The 16,814-nt window shown below is 44.1% G+C and overlaps 1 protein-coding gene across 1 annotated transcript in view; it reads right to left on the bottom strand.

The window, feature by feature from the left end:
- Positions 1–16,814, bottom strand: part of ITGA8 (integrin subunit alpha 8) — a 180,110-nt gene that overhangs the window by 49,204 nt on the left and 114,092 nt on the right. Inside the window, exons 17-19 of the mRNA XM_069729449.1 lie at positions 16,108–16,262; positions 15,224–15,361; positions 14,352–14,419 (exon numbers count right to left, since the gene is read on the bottom strand). Coding sequence (XP_069585550.1) covers positions 14,352–14,419; positions 15,224–15,361; positions 16,108–16,262 — 361 coding nt within the window. The remainder of the gene's footprint in view (positions 1–14,351; positions 14,420–15,223; positions 15,362–16,107; positions 16,263–16,814) is intronic.

Here is a 16,814-nt window from a genome sequence, read left to right as displayed (position 1 = left end):
TACATAGTTATATAGGCCACTGATGTGCTGGCCTCTACTTTCAAGTTCTTGCATTTTGTACACTATTACCTATTGTGAGGCAGTGACTGGTGTCACGTGTGAGGGTCGCTGTGTGTTCTCCTCAGGATGCGCACGGAGGCGTATTGAGGCCATGGGAGTGCTTTGCAGTCACATGCGTAGCTGTGATTGCAATTAGGAACAAAAAGTAAGTAAATGTTAGTCATGGGCAAACTATTTGTCCAAGGCAGATTCAGGGAAAACCTTCTCTGGGCTTTTTTGTTTTGAAACAGACTACAGGATGGCAGTGATGCAGTCTGTGTCATTCCCGACCAGCTGATAAGATGGATTGAATGGTATACAGCCTCTCAGGACTTTGTACAGGAGCATGGGAAATGTCCACAAACCACTGTTGGGGCTAACCAGGACCGAGCCCGTGATGAGGGGGTGACTGTTATGGCTGGCAATCAGGCAACACAGCGTGCAGTAATCAGCGCACATACAGAGATCTGGCAATAACCAAAAACAATAGGACGAGCTCTGAGACGTGGAATCTCTGTAGACTGCAGTACCTGATCTATCCTCACACAACTATAAGCAGCAGTGGATTGCGCCTATCACTACCTATGCAACTCGGCACTGCCTGAGGAGCTGACTAGCCTGAAGATAGAAATACAAGCCTGACTTACCTCAGAGAAATACCCCAAAGGAATAGGCAGCCCCCCACATATAATGACTGTTAGCAAGATGAAAAGACAAACGTAGGAATGAAATAGATTCAGCAAAGTGAGGCCCGATATTCTAAACAGAGCGAGGATAGCAAAGAGAACTATGCAGTCTACAAAAAACCCTAAAACGAAAACCACGCAAAGGGGCAAAAAGACCCACCGTGCCGAACTAACAGCACGGCGGTGCACCCCTTTGCTTCTCAGAGCTTCCAGCAAAAGTTAATAGCAAGCTGGACAGAAAAAACAGAAAACAAACTAGAAGCACTTATCTAGCAGAGCAGCAGGCCCAAGGAAAGATGCAGTAGCTCAGATCCAACACTGGAACATTGACAAGGAGCAAGGAAGACAGACTCAGGTGGAGCTAAATAGCAAGGCAGCCAACGAGCTCACCAAAACACCTGAGGGAGGAAGCCCAGAGACTGCAATACCACTTGTGACCACAGAAGTGAACTCAGCCACAGAATTCACAACAGGTGACCTGATGTGAGGGTGACTGTTGTGAATTCCGCTCTTGGGCTCCCTCCGGTGGTTGTAAGTGGCACTTTTGTGAGTTCTGCTCTTGGGCTCCCTCCGGTGGTTTTAAGTGGAATGGCTGCTCCTTGGATTTAGCAGTCTGCAGCTGCTTCCACTGATTGTCTTTCTGCTCGGCTATTTATGCCTGGCTCTTTCCTTCAGCCAGTGCCACTTGTCAATGGTTCCTGGTTGGATTCACATCTCTCTTGGATTTCCCTGATATCCTGACCAGTTCAGCAAAGATAAGTCCTTGCTTTGCTCTTTTCTGTCCACATGTTGTGGACTTATTCGTTCTGTGCATTCTATGTTTTGTCCAGCTTGTCAGTATGGATTAATTCAGTTAAGCTGGAAGCTCTGGGAAGCAGATTTACCCTCCACACCTTTAGTCAGGTGTGGAGATTTTTGTAAACTCTGTGTGGATTTTTGTAGTTTTTAATACTGACTGCACAGTATTCTACCCTGTCCTATCTATCTAGCTAGACTGGCCTCCTGTGCTACATCCTGGTTTCATTCTGTGTATGTCTTTTCCCTCTCCACTCACAGTCATTATTTGTGGGGGGCTATCTATCCTTTGGGGATTTTCTCTGAGGCAAGATAGTTTTCCTGTTTCTATCTTTAGGGGTAGTTAGTTCTCAGGCTGTGACGAGGTGCCTAGGGAGTGACAGGAGCATCCCACGGCTACTTCTAGTGTTGTGTTAAGCTGAGGGACTGCGGTCAGTACAGGTACCACCTCCTTCAGAGCTCGTCCCATGTTGCTCCTAAACCACCAGTTCATAACAGGTGACAAAAGTTCTGTTTCCCCTACAGCGGCACCAAGGTATCGTCATGCTGCAGCAATTAAGGGCCCAGACATGTGGTTGGCAACTGCCCCTGATATCTGAGCCCATGGACTGCGGGAATACTCGCCGTGTATCTATGTATGCACAGCCAGTCTGTACGGCTGACAGCAAGCCCCAGGTGTGCCAGGTATTCGTGAACAGGTACCAAACAGATGCTCTCCTGGACTCGGGGAGCATAGTGACTTTGGTCCATGGGTCCCTTGTTGCCAGGCACAACCCCAAAGGACGGAAAGTGGAGGTGACGGGTATTCATGGGGAAATCCGGGAGAACCCGACCACAGAGGTTAATTTTTTGACATCATGTGGGGATATTAAACATGTGGTGGGAGTGGTGAAGAGTCACTGAAGACCCTTCCATATGGGACTGTGTTGTGCTGGTGGGAGACCAGGGTCAACCCTCCAAAGGTAAAAGTTGTTCCAGCCATAGAACCTGAAGATCCCAAGTCAGGGATACCTGCCATAGGGGTCACCAACTTGGGGACAGAGTGTAGTAACCCGGATAGGTTTCCCCTAGAGGTATTGGCAGGAGAAGCTGAGGATGTTTTTCCGTGCGCAGAACCTGAAGATCCCGAGTCAGGGATACCTGCCATTGGGGTTGCCAACCTAGGGACAGAGTGTAACCCCAATAGGTTCCCCCTAGAGCTCTTGTGGCGGGAGAGGTCGAGAAGACCCCATCGAACCCCGAGATGGAAATGTCCCCTGGTAAGTTCAGGACTGTTCACTTCCAGGGTCCCACGCAGAGACGTGCATATAAAGAGAAAGCTGGGAGGAACCGAGAGTGTGTGGTCATGGAGATAACTAGGGACATACGCACGAGGAACCATCTGGCACCAGCCAAGGATGTGGCCGGGGGTCAGGGTAAAATGGATAGAGTTCTCGCTAGACAGCAGCGTCGGGAGGCTCGGGTGCGACGTGGTACGGATATATGCCCGGGGTTGCTGGGGCGGACCTCGGCGTTTCGGCAGGACATAGTCACCGAGGCACAGGTAAGGGTACGGAGGAAACGGTACCAAGTGCCTGAAGGCATGTACTTAGGTCACGGGATGAGCTGCGGGGTTACTGAATCCCAAATAGACAAGGTCGAGATCACCCAAAACTGGCCCAAATCTACTGATAGTCAGGAAAGTGGGCGTGTCTTCTACAACGGAGAACGGGGAGGTGAGTGGTCACTTAGCAAAGTATGGAGGAGAAATGCAAAGGGGGATGCTTCGTCAACCGATGGTTTTGGTCCCTACTTTGGTTTCTCAGTACAGTGTCAGGCGGGGGTGTCACAGGGTCATGCAGATGTCCTGTCACGCTCCCATATGGGGTGACAAGTGTTCAACCCCACAGGTTTGAACCGAGGGGGGTATGTGAGGCAGCGACTGGTGTAACGTGTGAGGGTCGCTGTGTGCTCCCCCAGGATGTGCACGGAGGCATAATGAGACCATGGGAGTGCATTGCAGTCACAGGTGTAGCTGTGATTTCAAAGCAGAATAAAAAGTTTTAGTCTTGGGCAAACTATTTGTCCAAGGCAGATTTAGGGAAAACCTGCTCTGGGCTTGTGTTTTGAAATAGACTACAGGATAGTAGAGGTGCAGTCCGTGTCATTCCCAGACCAGGTTTTCCATGTGGCTCAAGGCCACAGATTCCAGGTAAAATTACTGCAGTAAAGCGTTTGGGTATGTCAGGTTCAGTTTGGTGTTTGCAGGAGAGCAGAGCAAGAGGCTCTGTGGAGCTCAACCTGTGTGAGCTAACACAGGCAAGCAGAGGCAAACAGCCAAGGGAGCTGAAGAGCCTGGCACCCACAGCGTACACAGCAACTGGTCTCGGAGGTGGACTGGTGTGTTTATTGGCTGCAATCTGGAGGATATGGTTCCTGGCTGCAATCCGGAGGATATTGTGTACTGTTTAGTGCTGTGAGTTGAAAATTAAAGAGACGTTTTGCATTGAACTTTGCTGGGTCACTGCCTCATCACTGTACAGTAAGGATACCGCTGCACTACACTATCTATGAGGGTCCTTATACCCTTCAATGATATGCTCAATCATATCACCAGGATGATTAAAGCTCTCGGCATAGCTGCAAAGTTTTTGAAACCTACATTTGAACGGAGAATTAACATGAAGCATGGCGTAGACACTTTTGCCCTGTCCATGCTCCTTTTAAGGCCACATTCCCGTGACTCCTATTACTTTACCTCTATATCTCATTCCCTGAATTTAGCCTATTCCCTGTCTCTGTAGAATTATTGGCTTCTGGGAGGTCTCCCTACTCTTTTGTTGGGTCTCCCCTTGGTAAGGTAAACTTGGCAAATACTGTATGTTTAAACCCATTTTCCAATTTACACATCTTCTGGTTGCTCAAGATGGTCTTGCCTCTTGAAGCTACGGCAATGCGAGAAGTATCTGGTAGAAAGCTGATTATAGAAGTTGGTACCCATGTGTATGGCTCTCTTTATTCTAGTCTATGTGAAATAGGACTCATGTAGGCACCGGCTGGAGGTGGTATGAAGGCCCATGCAGCTACATACTATGGAGCTGTAGGCATACTATGTGCCACCATGTAGTGTTAAGTGTGGCAATGTTCAGCAGTAAATGTAAATTTATTTTTTTATTTTCTAAACATGTCATACACACGAGCGCAGCCTCTAAATAACATTACCATACGGTTGCCTTACACTGCCAAAAAGTGACATACAACTCCCGAGAGACCAATCAAAATTCATATACAGCATGCTCGAATGTGCCACAAATGTCTAACATGGCTCCTTTAATTCTATATTTTGGGACACATCTTAAAACTCTAAGTAACTTCAAAGAGAACATTTGTCAAGATTCCATATGTTAATACCCAAGACCTTATGTTCTAGTGCAGCGGACGGAGTGTAGCGGCATCGCGGAGCTGTTTTTGTGCTTGTGAACACTATGGGAATCCACATGGCTTTATTTCAAAGCACTATCACATCCTTGCCAGGAATGTTTTGGGGGTATGTCATGGGACTCACTGTGCTTTGAAGTTGTATAGACCAGACTCTGAGGGAATGGGGGGGCTTCCTACTACTGCGGGATGGCATGGTGGCAAATGGTGCTCTTACGACTCTGCAGCCTTGAGTTTGAGCCAAAGTTGAGCCATCGCTGCACGTAAAAATAATGCAGTTAGTAAACAATGTGAAGTATTAAAGCAAGATTGGAATTCACATTCACAGGGTCAAGGAATAAGACGATTTTACGCTGATATGCTGAGACAAAAATATAATTATTCTGGCTGATAGGACTGAGAAAATGTATCCCTCAGCACTGATCTGGATGATCTCTGCAGGGTAAGCAGTTTAACCATTTCATATTTAAATGGACTTTCTGGTTTTGTGTTCACATGATGCATTCCTGATGCATTTTTGTTATGTAATAATTTGAAATAGTAATAAAACGAAATGCATCATGTGCACATGGCCATAGAGTTCACAACCTAAAGTAGCCAAAATGTAAATTGGCTAAAAAGAGGGTCTATCTCAGGACGGCCCATCCAATCAAGGACCCCTGAAGGCAGTGGTTTATGCAAAGTTGCATACCATACAGACATATTCACACTGTTTTAGGTGAACTGGGGATAGGGCTTATAATGTTTAAAATTTGGGATTCAACTTTTGAGAGGTATGTTGTAGAGAATCTGTCCAGAGCAGAGCATAGTACCGCCTCAAATAAGTAGTGGAAAATGGACAATTAAGGGAGGGACAAGGCTCTAGCCCATTGGTCCCCAACTCCAGGCCTCGAGGGCCGCCAACAGTGCAGGTTTTCAGGATTTCCTTAGTATTGCACAGGGGTTGGAATCGTAACCTGTGCAGATGATCACATTACCACCGATGCAATACTAAAGAAATCCTGAAAACCTGCACTGTTGGCGGCCTTCGAGGCCTGGAGTTGGGGACCCCTGCTCTAGCCAATTGGAAGAGGGACAATGACTCATAACAATCAACAATCAGAAGTGGGACAAGGACTCATGCCAATCGGTATTGCTACAAGGATTCATGACAATTTAGAGTGGGGCAAGGATTCATGACAATCGTAAGTGGGACAAGAACTCATGACAATCAGTATTGCTACAAGGATTCATGACAATCAGAAGTGGGACAAGTTCTCATGACAATCATAAGTGGGACAAGAACTCATGACAATCGGGAATGGACAAGGACTCATGACAATCAGGAATGGGACAAGGACTCATGACAATCAGAAGTGGCACAAAGACTCAGGACAATGGGGAGTAGGACAAGGTCTCATGACAATCAGGAATGGGACAAAGACTCATGACAATCAGGAGTAGAACAAGGACTCATGACAATCGGGAGTAAGACAAGGGCTCAGGACAATGAGGAGTGGGACAAGGACTCAGGACAATCAAGAGTGAAACAAGGACCTCATGACAATCGGGAGTGAGAAAAGGATTCATGACAATCAGGATGGGGAAAAGCTCTTTTGATACCCATGGTGGAGGTTTCATAGAACATGCCTCTCTTTTTTAAGCTGATCTATCACTCATTTAACTACTGTTGGAGGTATATTTTTCCTTCAGTGTATTTCAGGGAAGTGATCAGCAGAACATGACACCTGTAACAGAGTAATCAAATGATTGTACAAAAAATATTAAAGACAGGGTGTAGTGAAATATGTATAGGTATGGATGTATGACTGGCAGTAATTACCATCTGTTCTAGGCTGCAGGTCTCACAGGGGTATCAGCATATGTTATCCTGAGAAGGCAGTCTCCTGTCTCCAATCCTGCCAGGGGGCTTTACTGAGAACCACAAAGTGGAAACATTTCACACCTTCTGGTTCTTTTGAAGAGAGATGCCAGTTACAGCCTGACACTATCTATATATGAGAAAGGTTACACAAAGAGTTTCAGAGAAAAATCATGTATTCATTGGTAAAATAGCCGTGGGTCCAGTCACAAACCAGCAATTAGAATATTAACCTGAGAGGCTGGTCTAGCAATCTGATCTCTAGAGTAAGTCTATAAATTAGGCCGACACACAAAGAAAGATGTTCACATGTGGGGGCAGCCTGGAAAGCTGATGTGAGCCATTCCATATTTCTCCCTCCCTCAGGGACAGAGTACCAGAATGCAAAGTTCGATATTTCTGTAAGTCTTCTCCCTTTATTTTATCACTGTTTTTGCATATTTGTATGTCACTTTTTATTTCCATTTTTATATCCTTTTTATTGTATGCACTGTACCTTTTATATTAAAGCTTAAAACGTTAATAAGTCTGAACCTTGTATGCTCTAAAGAATCCATAGCCTTAGAGTGTGTGCTCCTGGTGATTGGGACATAGTAGTAGTAATAGTAGTATTTCTGGGACTCATCGCCCATGTGTTCAGTGAGTGATGGCAGTGTGTATGAGTGGGGTGTGTGGTCTGTGTTGGGGTGTGATTTATGCTCCCATTGCAGCATAGGACAGAGGTTGAATGCTGGACTGAGGGAGAGGAGATTAACCCTAAAAGGCGCAACCCCAAGTCACGTGCTCATTTATTTATGGCTTGTCACTGGGGTCTGGTATCCCACTTTTAAGGGATTTACACAAGATTAGAAAAAAATGTCTGCCTTCTTTTCCAAACAACAGTGCCACAACTTTGTTGATGCGTACACATGCAGGTGGCGCACGTGGTTCATGAACCCACTGTGCCACGGACCGGACCTACCCTGGAGGGGTGTGAATAAGCAGCTCGTGTTCACTGGAGCCTCTAGTGGTGAGGTCAGCCTTGTTCAGCAGGTAGCTGCCAGGTGCCATGCCAGGGCAGTAGCAACTGACCCCACGGGTCTAAGCTGTTAATACAGACTTCTGGACATGGCAGGACAGGTCATCCACTGGAACAATATCACACTATGCAGGCAGGATGGCCACTTGGGACAGGTTCACACTATGCTGACAGGACAGCCACAGGAACAGGTTCAGATTGTGCCGTCTCCGGATAGTAAATGGGACGGCCACAGGGACAGGTTCAGACTATGCCAACAGGATGGCCACAGGGACAGGTTACAGTTGCACATCCCTAACACTAAACTATAGTGGTTGCTCAGGCACCTCCCTATTGGGGCAGGTGCCTTTTATACATGATGTCTCCCAGCAATTGGTCGAGAGACACCTTGCAGGAGAACACGTTACTAAATGCCTCACAGCTGACAAGAACAGGGGAGCGCACAACACTGCCGAGAAACAATGCGGCGTGCAAACCAGGAAGTGACAGGAGGCAGGAGCACACCGGGACCGCGCCAAGGACCGATGCAGTAAGTAAGCCGGTGTTCCTGCACGGAGGAAGAAGGGGACACTGTGCAGGGGCACCGGCAATAGCGCCACACTTGTCCTTGTGTTGTGTCTAGTACTGAAGATCAGCTTTACTGAAGTGACGGGCACAAAGGTGCAAAACACCTAGGTAGCACAATTTTTTGGAGAAAAGCAGCAAAGGATAACCCCTTTGAGGTAATATCAAGTATAAAAAAAGATTTATTGCGAACTCTGCATTCAACCTTGGAGTGAATGTTTATTAATAGTAGCCCACAGTACAGTAATGCGTACATCCTCAGAATCCTTAATTATTTCCTGTACAGAAACAAGAGGCCAATTAAATGTGTTTACTTTAGACCGCCGCGGGCGGATTACAGGGGACGGCAACTTAATAATAACTTAAACTCCGCTTCATTTGAGGCCTCTAAATAGATTCATCCCTTTGAATTCAAATGTTTATCTCAATCAGGAAGCCGCCTGATTGCAAACATGTATTTACTCATACAGAAGACGGCGCGTCTCCAAATATTTTGTGCGAATGCGAGTGGGGAACGTTAGGCCGCTAATGGAGCTGGAGCATGATTAATGCTGGAAATACAATAAATCTCTGCCCCTTTTAGAAATCTATTTTACACCAATTTTTACTTATTCTTGTCCCCATGGGGCGCGTGGTTTAAGAAACACAATTATGCAGCGATACATCATTACATCATGGACCACAGAAGAATCAGACCAGAACTGGACCTGCACTTTCCAAGGGCACCATAGCAGCCGCATGACGGGCTCAAGTTACGTGTGATATCTCTACCAGGGAAGGGAACATTGTAAAATTTGTGCATCATTTAACTCTACTCATTATACCTGAGGGCATACAAATCAGGATAGTAGATATAACTGCTGACATCACGGTGTGTATTATCCCTTTACAGTGACATCACTGTGTGTATTATCCCTTTACAGTGACATCACTCTGTGTATTATCCCTGTACTGTGACATCACTGTGACTTATCCCTGTACTGTGACATCACTGTGTGTATTATTCCTGTACTGTGACATCACTGTGTGTATTATCCCTTTACATTGACATCACTGTGTGTATTATCCCTGTACTGTGACATCACTGTGTATTATCTCTGTACTGTGACATCACTGTGTGTATTATCCCTGTACTGTGACATCACTGTGTGTATTATCCCTGTACTGTGACATCACTGTGTTTATTTTCCCTGTACTGTGACATCACTGTGCGTATTATCCCTGTACTGTGACCTCACTGTGTATATTATCTCTGTACTGTGACATCACTGTGTGTATTATCCCTGTACTGTGACATCACTGTGTGTATTATCCCTGTACTATGACATTACTGTGTTCACTATCTCTGTACTGTGACATCACTGTGTGTATTATCCCTGTACTGTGACATCACTGTGTGTATTATCACTGTACTGTGACATCACTGTGTGTATTATCCCTGTACTGTGACATCACTGTGTGTATTATCCCTGTACTGTGACATCACTGTGTTTATTATCCCTGTACTGTGACATCACTGTTTACTATCTCTGTACTGTGACATCACTGTGTTTATTATCCCTGTACTATGACATTACTGTGTTCACTATCTCTGTACTGTGACATCACTGTGTGTATTATCCCTGTACTGTGACATCACTGTGTGTATTATCACTGTACTGTGACATCACTGTGTGTATTATCCCTGTACTGTGACATCACTGTGTGTATTATCCCTGTACTGTGACATCACTGTGTTTATTATCCCTGTACTGTGACATCACTGTTTACTATCTCTGTACTGTGACATCACTGTGTTTATTATCCCTGTACTGTGACGTCACTGTGTTTATTATCCCTGTACTATGACATCACTGTGTGTATTATCCCTGTACTGTGATATCACTGTGTGTATTATCCCTGTACTGTGATGTCACTGTGTATATTATCCCTGTACTGTGACATCACTGTGTATATTATCCCTGTACTGTGACATCACTGTGTGTATTATCCCTGTACTGTGATGTCACTGTGTATATTATCCCTGTACTGTGACATCACTGTGTGCATTTTCCCTCTACTGTGACATCACTGTGTGTATTATCCCTGTACTGTGACATCACTGTGTGCATTTTCCCTCTACTGTGACATCACTGTGTGTATTATCCCTGTACTGTGACATCACTGTGTGTATTATCCCTGTACTGTGACATCACTGTGTGTATTATCCCTGCACTGTGACATCACTGTTTACTATCTCTGTACTGTGACATCACTGTGTTTATTATCCCTGTACTGTGACGTCACTGTGTTTATTATCCCTGTACTATGACATCACTGTGTGTATTATCCCTGTACTGTGATATCACTGTGTGTATTATCCCTGTACTGTGATGTCACTGTGTATATTATCCCTGTACTGTGACGTCACTGTGTATATTATCCCTGTACTGTGACATCACTGTGTGTATTATCCCTGTACTGTGATGTCACTGTGTATATTATCCCTGTACTGTGACATCACTGTGTTTATTATTCCTGTACTGTGACATCACTGTTTATTATCCCTGTACTGTGACATCACTGTGTGTATTATCCCTGTACTGTGACATCACTGTGTGTATTATCCATGTACTGTGACATCACTGTGTATATTATCCCTGTAACATAGTAACATAGTAACATAGTAACATAGTTAGTAAGGCCGAAAAAAGACATTTGTCCATCCAGTTCAGCCTATATTCCATCATAATAAGTACCCAGATCTACGTCCTTCTACAGAACCTAATAATTGTATGATACAATATTGTTCTGCTCCAGGAAGACATCCAGGCCTCTCTTGAACCCCTCGACTGAGTTCGCCATCACCACCTCCTCAGGCAAGCAATTCCAGATTCTCACTGCCCTAACAGTAAAGAATCCTCTTCTATGTTGGTGGAAAAACCTTCTCTCCTCCAGACGCAAAGAATGCCCCCTTGTGCCCGTCACCTTCCTTGGTATAAACAGATCCTCAGCGAGATATTTGTATTGTCCCCTTATATACTTATACATGGTTATTAGATCGCCCCTCAGTCGTCTTTTTTCTAGACTAAATAATCCTAATTTCGCTAATCTATCTGGGTATTGTAGTTCTCCCATCCCCTTTATTAATTTTGTTGCCCTCCTTTGTACTCTCTCTAGTTCCATTATATCCTTCCTGAGCACCGGTGCCCAAAACTGGACACAGTACTCCATGTGCGGTCTAACTAGGGATTTGTACAGAGGCAGTATAATGCTCTCATCATGTGTATCCAGACCTCTTTTAATGCACCCCATGATCCTGTTTGCCTTGGCAGCTGCTGCCTGGCACTGGCTGCTCCAGGTAAGTTTATCATTAACTAGGATCCCCAAGTCCTTCTCCCTGTCAGATTTACCCAGTGGTTTCCCGTTCAGTGTGTAATGGTGATATTGATTCCCTCTTCCCATGTGTATAACCTTACATTTATCATTGTTAAACCTCATCTGCCACCTTTCAGCCCAAGTTTCCAACTTATCCAGATCCATCTGTAGCAGAATACTATCTTCTCTTGTATTAACTGCTTTACATAGTTTTGTATCATCTGCAAATATCGATATTTTACTGTGTAAACCTTCTACCAGATCATTAATGAATATGTTGAAGAGAACAGGTCCCAATACTGACCCCTGCGGTACCCCACTGGTCACAGCGACCCAGTTAGAGACTATACCATTTATAACCACCCTCTGCTTTCTATCACTAAGCCAGTTACTAACCCATTTACACACATTTTCCCCCAGACCAAGCATTCTCATTTTGTGTACCAACCTCTTGTGCGGCACGGTATCAAACGCTTTGGAAAAATCGAGATATACCACGTCCAATGACTCACCGTGGTCCAGTCTATAGCTTACCTCTTCATAAAAACTGATTAGATTGGTTTGACAGGAGCGATTTCTCATAAACCCATGCTGATATGGAGTTAAACAGTTATTCTCATTGAGATAATCCAGAATAACATCCCTCAGAAACCCTTCAAATATTTTACCAACAATAGAGGTTAGACTTACTGGCCTATAATTTCCAGGTTCACTTTTAGAGCCCTTTTTGAATATTGGCACCACATTTGCTATGCGCCAGTCCTGCGGAACAGACCCTGTCGCTATAGAGTCACTAAAAATAAGAAATAATGGTTTATCTATTACATTACTTAGTTCTCTTAGTACTCGTGGGTGTATGCCATCCGGACCCGGAGATTTATCTATTTTAATCTTATTTAGCCGGTTTCGCACCTCTTCTTGGGTTAGATTGGTGACCCTTAATATAGGGTTTTCATTGTTTCTTGGGATTTCACCTAGCATTTCATTTTCCACCGTGAATACCGTGGAGAAGAAGGTGTTTAATATGTTAGCTTTTTCCTCGTCATCTACTGTGACATCACTGTGTGTATTATCCCTGTACTGTGACATCACTGTGTGTATTATCCCTGTACTGTGACATCACTGTGTGTATTATCCCTGTACTGTGACATCACTGTGTGTATTATCCATGTACTGTGACATCACTGTGTGTATTATCCCTGTACTGTGACATCACTGTGTGTATTATCCATGTACTGTGACATCACTGTGTATATTATCCCTGTACTGTGACATCACTGTGTGTATTATCCCTGTACTGTGACATCACTGTGTGTATTATCCATGTACTGTGACATCACTGTGTATATTATCCCTGTACTGTGACATCACTGTGTGTATTATCCCTGTACTATGACATCACTGTGTGTATTATCCCTGTACTGTGACATCACTGTGTGTATTATCCCTGTACTATGACATCACTGTGTGTATTATCCCTGTACTGTGACATCACTGTGTATATTATCCCTGTACTGTGACATCACTGTGTGTATTATCCCTGTACTATGACATCACTGTGTGTATTATCCCTGTACTGTGACATCACTGTGTGTATTATCCCTGTACTATGACATCACTGTGTGTATTATCCCTGTACTGTGACATCACTGTGTGTATTATCCCTGTACTATGACATCACTGTGTGTATTATCCCTGTACTGTGACATCACTGTGTGTATTATCCATGTACTGTGACATCACTGTGTATATTATCCCTGTACTGTGACATCACTGTGTGTATTATCCCTGTACTATGACATCACTGTGTGTATTATCCCTGTACTATGACATCACTGTGTATATTATCCCTGTACTGTGACATCACTGTGTGTATTATCCCTGTACTATGACATCACTGTGTGTATTATCCCTGTACTGTGACATCACTGTGTGTATTATCCCTGTACTATGACATCACTGTGTGTATTATCCCTGTACTGTGACATCACTGTGTGTATTATCCATGTACTGTGACATCACTGTGTATATTATCCCTGTACTGTGACATCACTGTGTGTATTATCCCTGTACTATGACATCACTGTGTGTATTATCCCTGTACTGTGATGTCACTGTGTTTATTATCCCTGTACTGTGACATCACTGTGTTTATTATCCCTGTACTGTGACGTCACTGTGTTTATTATTCCTGTACTGTGACATCACTGTGTTTACTATCTCTGTACTGTGACATCACTGTGTGCATTACACCTGTTCTGCCGACATCACTGTATACCAGAATGATCAGATTTTTTTTCATGTTCTCTGCTTGCTGCATTTCATCACAACACTGTGAACCCTAATTCCAGGTTTTGCTGTGGTGCCCTATGGTTTTTTGCTACACTCACCCTTTCCTCTGATTGTGTCCCTCTGCATTGTTTTATGAACTGTAAAAATAATTTCAGTGGAAAATCTGTCACCTATCAGCTGAACATTTTGTGGAGCGCTACAATTAACATGTAAAACAAACATGGCACGTTGGCGTAGCACTCGCCGGTTGTACATTTTTTGGGACGCATGTGTTGGAATAGGAATCAGTCAGGCTATGTACCGTATGTTTATTTAGACTTACGATCTGGCTGAAAGTTTCAGGTCAGGAATGCACATATTGTCTTCTCCGCAGTCCACAAGAATGTGAGCCTGAGATTGGGGAAGACAAAAGACAGCGACAACTTTTTAGACCATTTTACTATTTTTTTGTTCATGTTAAGAAAAGTTATCGAATAAAATTTGCTGTTTTCAATTCATTGAGCTCCTCTCATCTCCAAAAATGTTACTGTTTGGCAATTCATAAAACAAACATAAAAAATTTGTGCTAACATTTTGTTGATCTTGAAACATCGAATTTAATACGCAGTTCAACAGTGGTGCAGAGAACTTGTCACCCTTCTCGTCACTCCCTGCCCCCAATGTTCCCAAGAAGCATTGCCTGGTCTAAAAGTCTCCCTTAGCCAGCAGCTGTGACCGGAGGTAAAATGTTTACCACAGGAGCCAGCTGATGGAAGTAGTACTCTCATCAGTCTACGGCTGCTGTCGCTGATAACCGATAGAGCATTTGGTGGATGGTGGTGGGAGTATTCATCAACCAGCGCCTGCGCTATACATAAATTTAAAACAATAACGTGGGTTCCTCTCTATTTTTGATAATCAGCATGGTAAAGCTGACAGCTGCAGGCTGCAACCCCCTGTAGTACTCCCATCAATCGACGCCTGTGACCAGTGGTAAACTCCTGTCATATATCTGTGGAAGCAATACAGGCAGTGAATGACCAAAACCAAGGTGGCAAGGGGTCAGATGATAGTAAGAAACTATTTCATGAAACTCTATTCACACAGTGCAGTTTTTTAAGGGTATGCCCGCCGCTGTTTATGAGACCTGCGCACATTGTTGACAATCTTGCACTGGAAACCAGTTAATTAGAAGGACTTATATCCGGAACATACCTGCTTCTGTAATTTTGCTTCTTTATAGAGATTTAATATTGGTTTTAGATCCTGGTCACCGGAGAATACAGATTCGTGTAAGCTGTAATTCAAGCTGACAGTGATTGGAGTCAGCTTGTCGCGGAATTCCGATTCTTCCTGCGGGGAAATAGGAAGTCAATAAAAAAAGATTCATACTTAGGACAAAGGGATAAGAGCTGATCTGCAGTAGTTTTGAAGTGTTCTGCTCCGTGCCATGTTCACATCCGGGGCCCCAGGAGCTGATTTCAGCTGACCAGTGGTGGTCTCCGGTGATCTGAAAGCTCGTTAATATCAGTGAAATGGGAAATCCCTTTATGGAGTCCGGTCTGGACTCCTGATTCTTTGGTCTAGTTGTCTGGGGTCTGTCATTGAGTTAAGGGGGCTGGACTTGGGTCTCAATTTATATATGGGTTTTCTAAGGAGTATTCATTTTTCCAGAGGTCTGATCTTGGATCTGAGTTTACTTAGGGGTCTAGTTTGGGGGGTGTACATTCATTTTATGTTTGGCTCTAAAGTCTGAATTAATTTCTGTACTCTGCTTTACAGTTAGGGCATGGATCTGACTTCAGTCAGTGTACGGTCATCTGAGGGTCTGCGATTGAATTTTGGGGGTCTGAATATATTTATGGTTCCGGCATGGGGTCTGACTATATTTAAGGGTCTGGTCTGAATTTATTCGCGGCTCATTGACTTTAATCAAGCAGACGTGCGTTACCCGACCCAATCCGTAACAGATAGATGTAGCGGTGTTTTTGGAAGAAAGACGCCCTTTTGTTTTTTCAATTTTGGACAACCCCTTTATACAGGCCATTGACGATAGATCAGATCCATAAATATCTGAACGTGACGAGTTCTCAACTTACTCTGAGATACACAACGAAGTCCAGACAGAGTTTTCCGGTATCCTTCCCCAAGATCATAGTAAAGGAGTGTTGCGCGGCGCCGTAATCACGGAAGAGCGTTCTCTTCACCGCTCCCTTCTGCTTCAGCCAGTCCAGCTCCAGGTTAGCTTTCATCGCTATCGGTGAAGACATAGCACATCAATTATTTATGTTACAGGGACGTGATCCTATAATCCGGGGAATTTGGGTCTGGAGGCTTCCAATGTGAATGGAGCATAAGACGTCAACGAAAATAAAGTCATTTACTTTAATAATTGAAGCAAAACATTTTTTTTGATTTCCATCGGAGAAGGATTTATTTACATAAAACTTAGTAACGAGAGCCAATATAAACCAAGGGAAGCGGATCTTCATTACTTTGCTGTTTGTTGTTCTTACGAGAGAGATGCCGCGGCTGATTTACCGACCCTCGGAGATGTCTCACAACTCAGACATGCCGCTGGTTATATCCCGGCCTTAGCCTGATGAAAGGAGCGTCACGATGGACAAGAACAACATTTCCATATAAAGAACTAAATAAATAATCACAGCAGTGGCCGAGATTTGGCGATTACTTGTTCATGAATCATCTACGGCAGGTTTTTTTTATAAAACAAAATCTTTGAACTATTTTTAATATGATTTGTAGATGCAGCTTCTTGACGCTGAATCGGTTTCCCATGTTGTGC

Source organism: Ranitomeya imitator, chromosome 6, assembly GCF_032444005.1.
Source record: "Ranitomeya imitator isolate aRanImi1 chromosome 6, aRanImi1.pri, whole genome shotgun sequence".
NCBI classification, from domain to species: Eukaryota; Metazoa; Chordata; class Amphibia; order Anura; family Dendrobatidae; genus Ranitomeya; species Ranitomeya imitator.
Note: the sequence above shows the minus strand (reverse complement) of the source record. Positions and strands in the feature narration are given on the sequence as shown.